The sequence below is a fragment of the Perna viridis genome, chromosome 6 (assembly GCF_037379345.1).
Source record: "Perna viridis isolate PV_CMFRI_1.1 ecotype Kerala chromosome 6, ASM3737934v1, whole genome shotgun sequence".
Lineage (NCBI taxonomy): Eukaryota > Metazoa > Mollusca > Bivalvia > Mytilida > Mytilidae > Perna > Perna viridis.
The window spans coordinates 15852259-15865380 of NC_142450.1; the positions used below are offsets into that span (position 1 = coordinate 15852259).

Sequence of the window (13122 nt, forward strand, 5' to 3'; positions counted from 1 at the left end):
AGGTATTACCCTTGGGTTTCTGGGGATGTCTCATGTCTCTACCCATTTCATGGCCTTTTATCTGTCACGTTCTATCCTATCCATTATATGTCTTTTTATTTCGTTATTGTCTTATCCATCTACACCATGAAAACTGATTCGTTCATCGTGTCACTGTTTTCTTTCCTCTTACTCTATCCCGGACTTGACTTTTTATGAGCAACTCGGTGTGGGTGTTTCTAGAAAAGTAGAGGACGCTTACCCTACTGGTGCACCTGGTCCATACTCCCAGTTTTTAGTGGAGTCCGAGTTGCTCATTTGCATTTGTTACTATGTGTGTATTATTTTAGTTACTTAATGTTCTTTGTTGTATATGTCTGTTTTCCATATTTGGTCTTTGTCCCTCGATTACTTTCTTTTGATTTCAGCTAGAACATTGGTTCCCTTGATCACTCTTCCTAAATAATTAATGACTTTTTCTCGTGTCTTTGTTTTTATTTTTTTTTTTGGTGTTCCAAATTTCATTTTCCATTGTAGATTTTACTTTCACCATTTTAGTTTTTTTATAGTGTTTATCCCTTTTCAAATGAACGTTTCTATTTCAGTGACGTAAAAATTATGCTATAACATCAAATGTTCATTTCTAGATCATTGTTTTGAAAGTGAACAGTTTAAAAGAGTAATTAAGAGAACCAAGGTTATAGCGGTAATCAAAATAATGGAATCCAGGGAAAAAGACCAGACATGGAAAACCGACGTACACAACAAAGAACATAAAGTAACTAAAATCATACATTAAAGTTGGGTATTTGATTATAAGATCAAGGGAAAATTCTATATTTATGTTACAAGATATGTTTACTTTTTATCCACAGGACAAATAAAGAATATTCATACAGCTGTAAAACAGGATGGAAACAAGAGCAATTTTACTCACCTGGCTGTGATCTAGGTAATGCACTTTTAAGTCGGCAATAATTGCAATATTTATTCTACTGCAAAGAAACAAGAAAATTAACTCTAAACTCGATTTTTTAAAGACAAAACTCAACCTGTTTCGATTATTGCAAAGGAGTAATCAAGGGAACCAAGGTTATAGCTGTAAGAAGAAAAATGTAATCCAGGGACAAAGACCCGACATGGAAAACAGACATGCACAACAAAGAACATGAAGTAACTAAAATCATACATACAAAGTAACAAAAGCAAATGAGCAATTACCAGGTGTACAGATAGTATAAGCGTCCTCTGCTTTTCTGGAAACATCCGCCGAGTTGCTCATAAAAAGTCAAGTCCGGGATAGGCAAACGAGGAAAGGAAAACTAGAACACGTTGAATAAATCAGTTTTCATGGCGCAGATGGATACACCATAACGAAGAATGGAATTATCACTTTACTTAGTCCTTAACATATGTTTCGGTATTTGGGGACAAATCTTGTTTCTTTTTCGTCAAAAACTGAAATTTGGTTATAGGCACACCCGAAAAAATCAAATAAGTAAATTCATGCCATTAGTCATTATATATCAGCTTCAGGTCCGGTAGTTGAAATGGTGAAATAACCAAAAAGATGGCAAATAAAAAAAAAATTCGAAGATTTCTCCGTTATTAGGCAAGACACATCAATATAACTTTGCACACTTGTGTTTCAATGTAGCTGGAGCATTTTAAGACCACTAGTAAAAATCATGGAGTTTCCCTATAAATGGTAAACATTGATTATGATTATAAACGCACGAAACTATTTCAATTTTTAATTAGATAAAATATATATTGGTAAAAATTCAAATTTATTTATTTTACACATTTTTAAGTTCCTTTTCATTGTCAATTTAAAGCGAGTGGTTAGTTAAATTTGAAATCTCCTAGCTCCCCTATACAGAAAACATCAATACTAGTGCCTCCTTATTTTTACATTGTTCAACAAGCACTTTTATTTTTTAAGTTTAAAACTTTTTGGCTAACATACAGAAATATAGTACTTATATATATCTTGGAGACTAGAATATGAACACATGATTTTAAAAACGAACGAGGAAATGTTATTTTTACTGTTGCGTTAGTTCCTTTTCGCAAAATGTATTACTAAAGGTATTAATTTTAACACTGTATATAAACTTGATTTGATACAAGTTCTGTTCTGTTGTATTTTTTGTACATGTAGATCTTAATGACGCAAGAACAATGAATTTCCGGACAAACTGGCGTATAGAAATGAGTACATTGCGTTGAAAAAAGTGCTGAGCATACCTTTGTATTTAATTCTTTCTATTTGTGTAATAATCCAGGCAACTTTCTTAATTTAAGTCCTTCTTTCGTTTTTTTTTTTTATTTCAGCAATTTGTGCTGGTAAAACCGATCAGACTGGTGCATGCAATATTTATTACTCAAATGATTATCAGTACATAAAGGGTAAAGGTATGAAACGGAGTAGTGGCGGAATATGTTCCGCTCCAGAACATTGCAGTAATTGTAACGATGGATTCTACTCTGACGGTAGTTATTGCAGAAGTGAGTATGATTACCTTTGTTATCACCGACTTTGTATTCTGCCTCATAACTTAATTTATCCAAGGGAATTAAAACGAAGCTAATTTATTTTGGCGTTAGCAATAAGTATCAACTGTTTAGCGACTACAATTTCTCTAAGCAATATATACGGAATTTATAATGAGGATCAAACAAAATTATCTTAAAGCCGAATACTCGACCGGGACATAAAACATTAGTATATACCTAATATGCTTCTATAAAATGTTTAATTAAATACTTTTTATGCAGGCAGAGGTTCTATTACAAAATCAGCACCTACTTAAAGAGAATTCTGAATATCATGATTACAACTATACCACTACAAAGGCGTATCCATTTCACTGTATAATATCGTTTTTTAAAGACAAATCTATATTATTCATAGAACTATAAATGTTTTGCATTTACTTTTTAGTATGTAAAAATATTGACCATTGTAACCACAGACGCTGCACCAGTAGTTCTGATCAAAAGTGTATGTGGTGTGATGGAGAAATTACAAACAATCCTTACAAGAGAGCTTATACCAGGCACTTAGATATTACCAAATGCCAGCGTAGGTCAATTTACACTGATATAACAACTGAAACAAAACCTTTTTTTTTAATTTATGAATATTAGAATTCTATGTACTAATCTAAAACCATTTTGTAAGCATTATAGGTTATGATATTGTTTTCGTTCTGAGTAAAAGTTTAATTTTAGAGGTTATGAATTATGTAACATGTTTTTACAATTGGTACATTTGTTCAGTAAATTTAAACTTATTTTTTCCTGCAAAGAAACTAAAATCAAAACTTTCCCCCAGTTCAAATCGGTTTAAAAGTCTTGAAAAAAAATAAATACATCGGTCATTCACTCTACGCATATGTTGAAATTTGTCTAGTCGCTAGAACAATGTATATTCAACTTTGAATAAGAATTTGGGGTGGCGATATATATAAACATTGCTATACATTTCGCTACATATATGAGTTATTTGTTCGAAAATTCTTTCGCGTATTGTATGACATTTACAGAGGTAATAATATGCTCATATATGATATACTGTATGTGTACACACATTGAGACGTTCGGGTTTCCTGCACCCACGTTTCAAAAACTACACGATAAACGAACGCTCCACACGTGTATTCAAACGCACGGTAAATAGACAATAAAAGTGCTCTGACTTGACAAAACACACGAACACAAAATGATGTACGAATATTAAAAAAACCCAGAGCAAACGCATGAAAAACCATACATTATACTTTCTTGGAAAGCCAAAACGCCTCAAGTAGTGTATTTATTTACAAACTATTGTATTCCTAATTGATTTTAATATCGAACTTTACAGAGGCATGCTCGTGGAGGAGCGACAGTACCAGATGCTATCCAGGGACATGTGCAGATGAACTTGCCACTAAATGTACCTGTGCTGAAGATTTTAGTGGCAGTCATTGTGAAAATAGTATGTAAAACAGATATAGAAAAAATGCGATACAAGAAAATTTGTACCTCATACCATCAAAATGATTTGTGAGGTACATTTTTCATGGTGGATTTTGTTTGAAAAAATGTACATAATACATTAAAATCTCTCATTAAGCTTGAATAGTACAGTTAGTAATAAGAATTATCTATAAATAAGTCCATTTTCAGTGATTTCATGCTCACAAAAATCTCATCCGTCAACCCATCAAATACGTATTAATCCGCTGGCTTTTAGTGTCTATTTACTTTCCAGGATGTGAAAAAGATAAGGCTTGTACATCTATTTGCATAACTAGTGACAGACAAAAAAAGAGAGCTTGTTATGCGATGCGCAAGAAAAAATACTTCATACAAAAACAAAAAATATGGAAACAAAAAAAAAAAAACGTTTCTCAAGGATTCTGACCAATCCGTTACTTAATACTTAGTTCAAGTTGGTCAATTTTTTAAAACTCCACCAAAACATCACCGAAACCGTTTTATACATATACGGTAGGTTTATTTTTCATGTCCTATATAATACGAGAATAGTTTTAATGCGAACTTTTGAATTTACAAAAACAAAAAACAAAGACAAAAACAAAAACAAAAAATAATAATAAAAAAATAAAAGGAAAACATTCTTTTTTAACTTAAACTGATAAATAACGCTATATAAATAAAATTTTCTTTTCAGTTCTTAAAACTCCTGCCATAAATGAAAATTACTGCCAGTTTTCTGACACACAGGGGTATAATGTTGTTGAAAATGACGGGAACTATATAAAAGATGACTATCCTATCATTTGGACAAATTTTGTCGGATACACAAAAATAAAAACAAAGATGTCAGCCAAGTATACTCAGCCATCTGACAACCGGGATTCCACACATTATGTTAAAGATTTTAGTGTTGGTATTATAGAAGAGAAAGTAACACTTACTTATTACAGAGGTATTATAGCTAATATTGACGCATGTGCTATGCATAAGGTCACACATTATACACCTGGTCATAATATATGTGTAAATACCTCTTAATTTAAACAAGTATTTTAAATATGACATTTTTGCATTTGTAAAGGAAGGCAAAAAAAAGGCGAAAAGAAGTAAATCCATATCCTACATAACGGACACAGGAGAAGTTGTCAAAATTTATAAAATGAACTGCAGAGAAAGAAAAGGCAACTAAGCGGCGAAAAAAAATGTCGATGTGTAAAATCGAACCATTCACTTACAAAAAAAACCCAAAGAACTTTTATGTCAGGTTTGTGAGTAAAATCACTTACAAAACAAATAAAAGTCCGATTTTACACATCCATGAATTCTGGATAAAACAGGACTTTTATTTGTTTTTTGAGTGAATGGTCCGATTTTACACATCAAAAAATTCTGGCAAAATAGTGTTTAATCCTTACAATTCTAATCCCTTACTGTCTTAAATACAACAATAGTTTTTTTTTTTTTCTTGAAGGCTCATTTAGTGAAATTGACACCCGATACTGACATTGCAAATGGCGGCATTCAACCGACAACGTGACATGGTTGTCAATTTCAATATTCAAAGTATTTACGGGCTTCTGATAACTATATTCTTTAAAAAATGATGTTTTGAATATACAATGTCGAAATTGAATGGATTAAAGATTTTAAGGCTCTATCTTTTGTCGAAACGATGGTCATGATCATATGTGGTACACATATTGTTTATGATATGTAAATAAAATATACACTGTTGTAAAAACTGTCATCGCCGAGGTCGTAAAAGGTGAACAACCAATCATAATGCACGAAAAATGCTTATGCTAATAAGATTGGAATTATATTTTGTTATCATGAACAGGTAGTGTGTAACATCAACAATGAGTTATTTGTGCACTTAGAAGTTGAATAGGTTGCTGCTATGCAGCGTCCTCTTTCTGTAAAAACTGTGACAGGTGCTGCTGGTGGAACAGGACATGCTTTTCCGATGCACCTGATATCACTCTCGGTTCATCATAGGGGTCATATAGCAAGTGCTTTAGTTTTTTCCTTTGTAATTGTATTTCATTCGATAAACGTTGTGTATGTACATAGCACATGTTTCTTGTCCTTGGGTTTGGCCATGAGTTTGATTTGGCGTCTCTGATTCGACCCTTTATTTCGATGTTTCGGTGTATGGTTTGCCGGTGTATATTAGAACAATAAAAATGTTACGACAAATGAATAGAAATAAAGAGTCTCCAAATGAAAATCAACAACGAATTTGATCCTTTTAAAGTTGGTTAAGATATTAGGTAGATATATAGTAGAAGGTCTGGTGTTCTTATCTCGGGGTATTTTTGATGGGATGAAAATTAACACTAAATCGATATTGGTCAATGACAAATGAGGCACACTCAACATTTTTACAATTCAGTTGATTGACTTCCTGGCTTAAGGATTTGAGTTTGTTGAATAAGCCCAATAAGAGTAATAGAAGGAGAAGTTTAGTACGTAGTGCAAAAAAGAAGTAAAATAAAGAAAAATGTAATCCAGAAGCAAAGAAATAAAAAGAATGTAATCCAGGAACAAAGACCAGACATGGATAACAGATACACACAACAAGAACATAAAATAACCATAATTAAAACATACAAAGTAATTAAAGTAAATGAGCAACTCGGGTTTCACTAAAAACTTACACCAATTTAGTGCCAATACATTGTGAGTCATAATTACATCTTTATATATTCAGTTAATTCATATTTGATGTCCCAAGGAAGACTTAGATTCTCGAACAAAGGATCGAGAAAAAAATTAGAATCTTGACTTTTTGACCAAGTGGAATAAAATGAGTGTACTGAAAAAGAATCCAAGTACATTTTTTGGCGACAAATTGATACGTAAATGGGAGGTATAAAGGCACCTGAAATCATTCATGAAGTTGATGAGTGGAAGGGGTGCACGGTTGACTCTCTAAACAAATGGACTATTTTATATAGAGTTTTATAATGAAAAAAAGAAGTTACATGTATATAAAAAGGGATTCAGCAGACTAAATATGATATCTTTCGCTTCCATAAAAATGAAGACCTTTTGTAATCGAAGTATTATTGGAATCATAGTAACTATACTTTGAAAATATTCCCATTATCTCGAAGAAATACTAAGACAAACTTGATTTACAGAAACACCACCGTGTACAATGTACATATGGTTCAAACCATTAATTTATATTCATATGTAAGGAAATTTATCACCTGTTTAATAGTCTATTAATAAGCTTTCTCTGCGATGACATGTTCGTAAAACTGTTATTGTCATCTGAATCCCCTTTTCATCTAGATTCCATTTTCTTTGTTGCAATGTAGTAAAAAATCCACCATCATTGATCATTTGCAGTTATGAAAATTAGCATTGTATATTTACCACAATACGGTATGCTCTTTTCCCCGCACGCCAATTGTGTTGAAAAAAAGGTACTGACAAACACACTGTTAATTATATTGTTTTGTAAAAAAAATGTAATATTATATTCCGTTTTTTTTTTATACAAATGGAATATATATGATTAACGGTGAAAATCATTGTAGGTAGTAATGTCTTAGGAGTAAAGAAGAAGACTTGTAATGGAATGGACAAAAATACACCACTTAATAATAAAGAGTGTGATTTTAGTTTTAATTCCTGGTCAGGCTACCAGCATGATGACAAGTAAGTTATAGCTGTCAGCGGGAATTTTCGGCTTCTCATATCAAAGAAGACTGGGATATTATAATTGATTAGTACATAGTCATGGTGTAATGGTGTCTTCTTCGAATGACAACAAAATTATTTCTACAAAAGTTTATACAATTACAACAGGTATTTTATAATTGTTAACCTGTATTAGACTAAACGAAAAGATATCAAATTACGTACATATTTATCTCAGGTTTTTGTTGGTTTTCAACACATATTTGTTACTTAGAATAAAAAAAAACCGAATATAAATGAAAAAATGTATAGTTGAATTATTAGTGGTTCTGCCTGAGAAAATAATTAAAGATTGATTACTAAAAATTAACTGTTTGTTACAAGAAATTATACATTAACAGTAAAAAAAAACAGATATCCAATGATATTACGTAGTAATTAATGAAATTCATATTTTATTGAATTTTTTATTTTTTCTGATATGTAAATTAGCCTTTGGTTTAAAAAAAAACTTGTCCCTATTACTTTAATATGATATGAAGATGACAATCATGTTACCACATCACTTAAAAAATCACTTAGTCGGGTTTGGACGAGCTTACAGTAAATAAATTATGCGTGTGCATGTTAATTTCGGTCATTCCTCTGGTTTTGAGTTGACTTCTTTTTCAAGTCGGTACGAATAAAAAGATTTCTGCAGCAAAAACAGCTTCGGACAATAAGGGCTTAATCCAAAAGACTGTCTAAATGTAATAGTGTTGTGATATCAAAAGGTGTAGGGACATTAAGCTCTGAATATGGCCCGAAATGTCAATTTCATTGTTATAACATAAACATTATGGACATGATAATGATGTTGCAATTATACGTCATTTAACAAAAACTGCAGTAAATTGTACGTTTTGATGGGTTTTTTTTCGACCATATTTGCATCCAGAAAACGATGTCATCACCCAAGGAACAAGATTAAATTTTCACGTATGATAGACTATATAATAATGAATGTATTCAGTATATATGAAGTTGTTTTATGTGTGTGGAAAGCATTTCCTTGACAGAAATATTACAAGCAAAAACGTTCAAAATTCTGAGCGTATTTAAATTTGGCATACAATATACTTCTTTCATCAGTGGTAACATCCCTTCAGCACCTGCGTATCGAGTGTTCATATAACAACTCATACATTATGCCAGAACTTGCCGAAACTGCGCAAACTTTTTGTATCGCGCTAAACTTCTAACAAATAGGCTTCTGGAGCAGGGTTATGCTGTTACAAGATTGAAGTCATCACTACAGAAGTTTTATGGTCGTCATCATGAACTCGTGGATCGCTACGGTGTATTCATCTGCGCCATGAAAACTGATTTGTTCAACGTGTCATATCTTACCTTTCCTTTTTCGTCTACCCCGGACTTGTCTTTTTTTAGCAACTCGGAAGGTGTTTCCAGAAATGCAGAGGCCGCTTACCCTATCGGTACACCTGGTCCATGCTCCTAGTTTTTTAGTGGAGTCTGAGTTGCTCATTTGCTTTTTTTACTTTGTATGTATGTTTTAAGTTACTTTATTATCTTTGTTGTGTATGTCTATTTTCCATGTCTAGTCTTTGTCTCTGTATTACATTCTTTTGATTACCGCTATAACCTTGGTTCCTTTTATTACTCTTTGATTACCGCTATAACCTTGGTTCTCTTGATTACTCTTTGATTACCGCTATAACCTTGGTTCTCTTGATTACTCTTTCGAGCAATTTATTTCTGCTTTGATTTTAATATCAGAATTTTAGGAAATAAGAGCATGTAATGCCCTTCTTAATTCATAAGGTATCTTATGGCTTGCATTTCTGAGACATCTTTTTTTTCAAATTTTAGAGTCATGTTCGAAGTGTCCTCAACCAATGGAGGATATGTAGTGATAGCTGATAGGGATGCCGATCCCTTCGACAACGTATTACATAAACATTACTACAACGGTCAGACTTTGACGAGAGACTTTGAGTTCCATTGGGATTTGGTTAACCCATACCATTGTTCAGAGGCGTCTGGATCGTCGTGTGCTGCTTTTGTTTCATTGATAAATGGTGATATTGTTGAAAATGTAAGAACAGTAATGGCATGTTTTTGATAATTTTCAATCTCCGAGTCCTACATGTATTTTTTTATGAATGGCTATCGGGTGTATTTGACACACTTTTATTGTCCGGCGATTTAAAGAGTTCTTTTCCAACCGTTAATACAACGCAACTGCGGACCATATAATACATGCCTAAATTAATTATGGTTTACAGATATTGCTTGCATATATTTTAACAGTTAAGCAGATATTTTTTCGCCTTTTCATTTAAGAAAATTTTGAATATTAATGACTTTGGCTAATTATAGTGCTAACTATCAATCTTTCTGAAGTTTCGACTATCAGATTTTTACCATCGACTCCAATCATTACAGATTATTAATTAATATCATCTGATATTGGATTAAAGCTTCTGATAGTATTAAACTGTAAAATTATTATGTCAAAAGTTGAAGCTACACGTACATTGCTCCTTTGTGACTAAACCCCACAAGGAGACAATAACTATGGTAGCTGAATTGGTGACTTTTCCCAACAAAGTGGTAAATACCATCATCATTCTGTTCACTCAAATGAAATTAAAAAAAATAACTATCATTGTCATGTATTGCTTTTGAAATGTAAGCTAATCTTCTTTAACTGCAGCCCCATTTACATGCACAATTATACATACCTGTACGTATTATTTTTATGGTGATTCTAATACACTCCAAATTAGTAGGAAATGAATCTTGTTTGTCGTCTTTTAAAGGCAATATGTCCATCCATTGTGAAGATGTGTCAACAGAAGACTGAATATTGACCGTTTGCTTGATTAAAAAAAAACTCCCTTCAATACTATTTAAATACTAAGCAATTTTGCTTTTACACACATGCCTAAATTTGCATATGTGCAATTTTACTCACATATGTAACATGTGTACATGTAAATGGAACTTAAGCTCATATTTCTTTTTTAGCCGACAATTGATTTTACATGGGATGGCTGGGCAGATGATCTATCAGGTTTATATTATTATGAATACGATGTGTTTGACTTGGGACGTGATGGAACTTCTTTGATTGATGGAGCTGGGGCTGGTGGGAAAAAAATTGATTCTGTTACGAATATAACAACAGCTACAAATTCGGTATGTTAGTAACCAGGTAATATAGTATGTATGTCATAATTTTGTATCAAAAATCGATTTTGAAGTATACGTGTAATTTGTTTCGTTTCACAAACTGTTATACTTTTCATATATAGAATGAGAAGCTTATTAATTTAGAAAATGCGTCTGTTTTAAGGCATCAATAACGCTTACAGAACCAGGGATGTACTCCCTCCATTTGGTGGCGTATGACAAGGCAGGCAATCACAAAGTTGGCAGAAATTTGTTCTTATTTGATGATCAATCCGTTGTTGACATTGACGATTCTGCTGAACATACTAGGTGTACAACTGCCTCTAAAGACACTGAGTACACGTGGGTTGTCGAGGATACTTCTGATATAACCTTTGTATGGCCAAGTCGTTTCATGAATGTTCGCCATATGAATAACTTTTGGTTGAATAAAGTGTTGACTTATGGTCCAGTCCCCGGTGTGACTATTTATGAAGATTTGTATGGTAACAGGACCAATCATGCCATTAAGAATGTTAGAGGTGAGTTCACTATTTTATGATATTTTAAGATGTGTTCAAGATGTGAGTTACTTTATATGAAAAATAAATGAAAAAAACAGCATGCCTCCATCGGGCTAACGTCGGCTGATGTTTTTGTTTGTTTGCAATTGCATGGCGTTTGCAAGACGTTTCCCTAAAGTAACAGTGCTTGGTAATGGATTTTTTCTTGATTTATTTTTACCGTAACGGGTTATATTTGACAAGCAAAATTAATGCTAAAGCATGACGTTTAAAATTTTAAGTATTTCAACTGTATGATGTAGAAGATTCTACATTGGCTCCACGTTGGTGATACTAGGTATATTAAAAATAACCATGAATTTCATGTTCCTCTTTAGATAGTACAATACAGTTCGGTCATTTCTGAAAATATGGTCTCATTTTGTTCAAATAAAAGTGTTTTTAGGCAGTCTGCATCGAAATTTCTAGTGTTTTGTCGTAAAAAAAGTGCATATTCTTGAAATCCTTTGTATGTGTATGTTCAAGCCATTTATAAGTAATTTAGTGATTATTGTAATAAAATCCAGTAGCCATGGTAAAATACTGAGAAAAAAATATTACTGATTTTTAGTACAAATCAGGGGTGCCTTTTCAAAACTAACAGACAAATACTATGTTTTATAAATTATCAGGCACTTAGACACTACCACAGGATGAAGGCATGCATGGAGTAGGTGGAAAAAGGGTAAAAAATTGTAAGACCCTTTACGATTCATTCCCTCACAATTTTAGTTCCAAAAGTTTGTGCGAAATAAGGTATTTTGAAAATCAGCCGTCTGATGCTGAGGAGAGAACCTAATACGGCAGAGGACTGAAACATACCATTCTTCATTTATATCATACCTGTTTACCATTACATATATTACATCTGTCTATTTATAAATGCTTAACTACATTTAAACAAACTTCAAATTTGTGAGCAGACCGTGAGCCAATATTGAACTAACGTCGAAACAACATTGGCAAAAAAAATTGCCAACACAGCTTTTATATCATTCTTGATGTAAAAATGGATGTGAAATTCAAGGAAAGTAAAATAAGATGGAAAATCCGGAATAATTTTGGAGTATATGTTACGTTTGCCAAAATTGGCCCAACCTTTTTTCATGTACAGCACTTTTTAGCTAACCTGGGTCGAAGGGCAGGGAAGCTGTTGTCATCACTTGATGTCCGTTATCGTCGTAAATAATTTTATTCAAAACTCCTCTCTTCTTAAGCTACTGGACAAATCGGAACAATGCCGTTAGGTTGAGCAAGTTGTAAGAAGTCTAACGCGATACAAAACGTTTGAGTAGTTACGGCAAGCTCTGGCATAACGTTTGAGTTGTGATATGAAAACTCCATACCATGCCGTAACTATATATGCAGGCTTTTTTTTTTATCGTGTTTTAAGTCTTACAATTAGGCTTCTGGAACAGGGTTATGTTGCTACCAGACTGAAGTCAGCACTACAGAAATTTTATGGTCGTCATCGTGAAGTCGTGGATCGTTGCGATGTATCCATCTGCACCATGAAAATTGATTCGTTCAACGTGTCATTGTTTCTCTTTCCTCTTTCATCTACTCCGGACTTGTCTTTTTTTAGCAACTCGGAAGGTGTTTACAGAAATGCAGAGGCCGCTTATCCTACCGGTTCACCTGGTCCATGCTCCCAGTTTTTAGTGGAGTCCGAGTTGCTCATTTACTTTTGTTACTTTGAATGTATATTTCAAAAACTTTTTTATGTTCTTTGATGTGTTTGTCTGTTTTTCATGTCTGGTCT

The 13122-nt window shown here is 32.9% G+C and overlaps 1 protein-coding gene across 2 annotated transcripts in view; it reads left to right on the forward strand.

The window, feature by feature from the left end:
- Window positions 1–13122, forward strand: part of LOC148613841 (uncharacterized) — a 78799-nt gene that overhangs the window by 12318 nt on the left and 53359 nt on the right. For both annotated transcript variants that reach the window (XM_088587476.1, XM_088587477.1), the window contains exons 3-11: window positions 855–931; window positions 2317–2490; window positions 2927–3067; window positions 3851–3964; window positions 4664–4921; window positions 7521–7641; window positions 9493–9718; window positions 10654–10824; window positions 10982–11339. In XM_088587476.1, coding sequence (XP_088443602.1) covers window positions 855–931; window positions 2317–2490; window positions 2927–3067; window positions 3851–3964; window positions 4664–4921; window positions 7521–7641; window positions 9493–9718; window positions 10654–10824; window positions 10982–11339 — 1640 coding nt within the window. The remainder of the gene's footprint in view (window positions 1–854; window positions 932–2316; window positions 2491–2926; window positions 3068–3850; window positions 3965–4663; window positions 4922–7520; window positions 7642–9492; window positions 9719–10653; window positions 10825–10981; window positions 11340–13122) is intronic.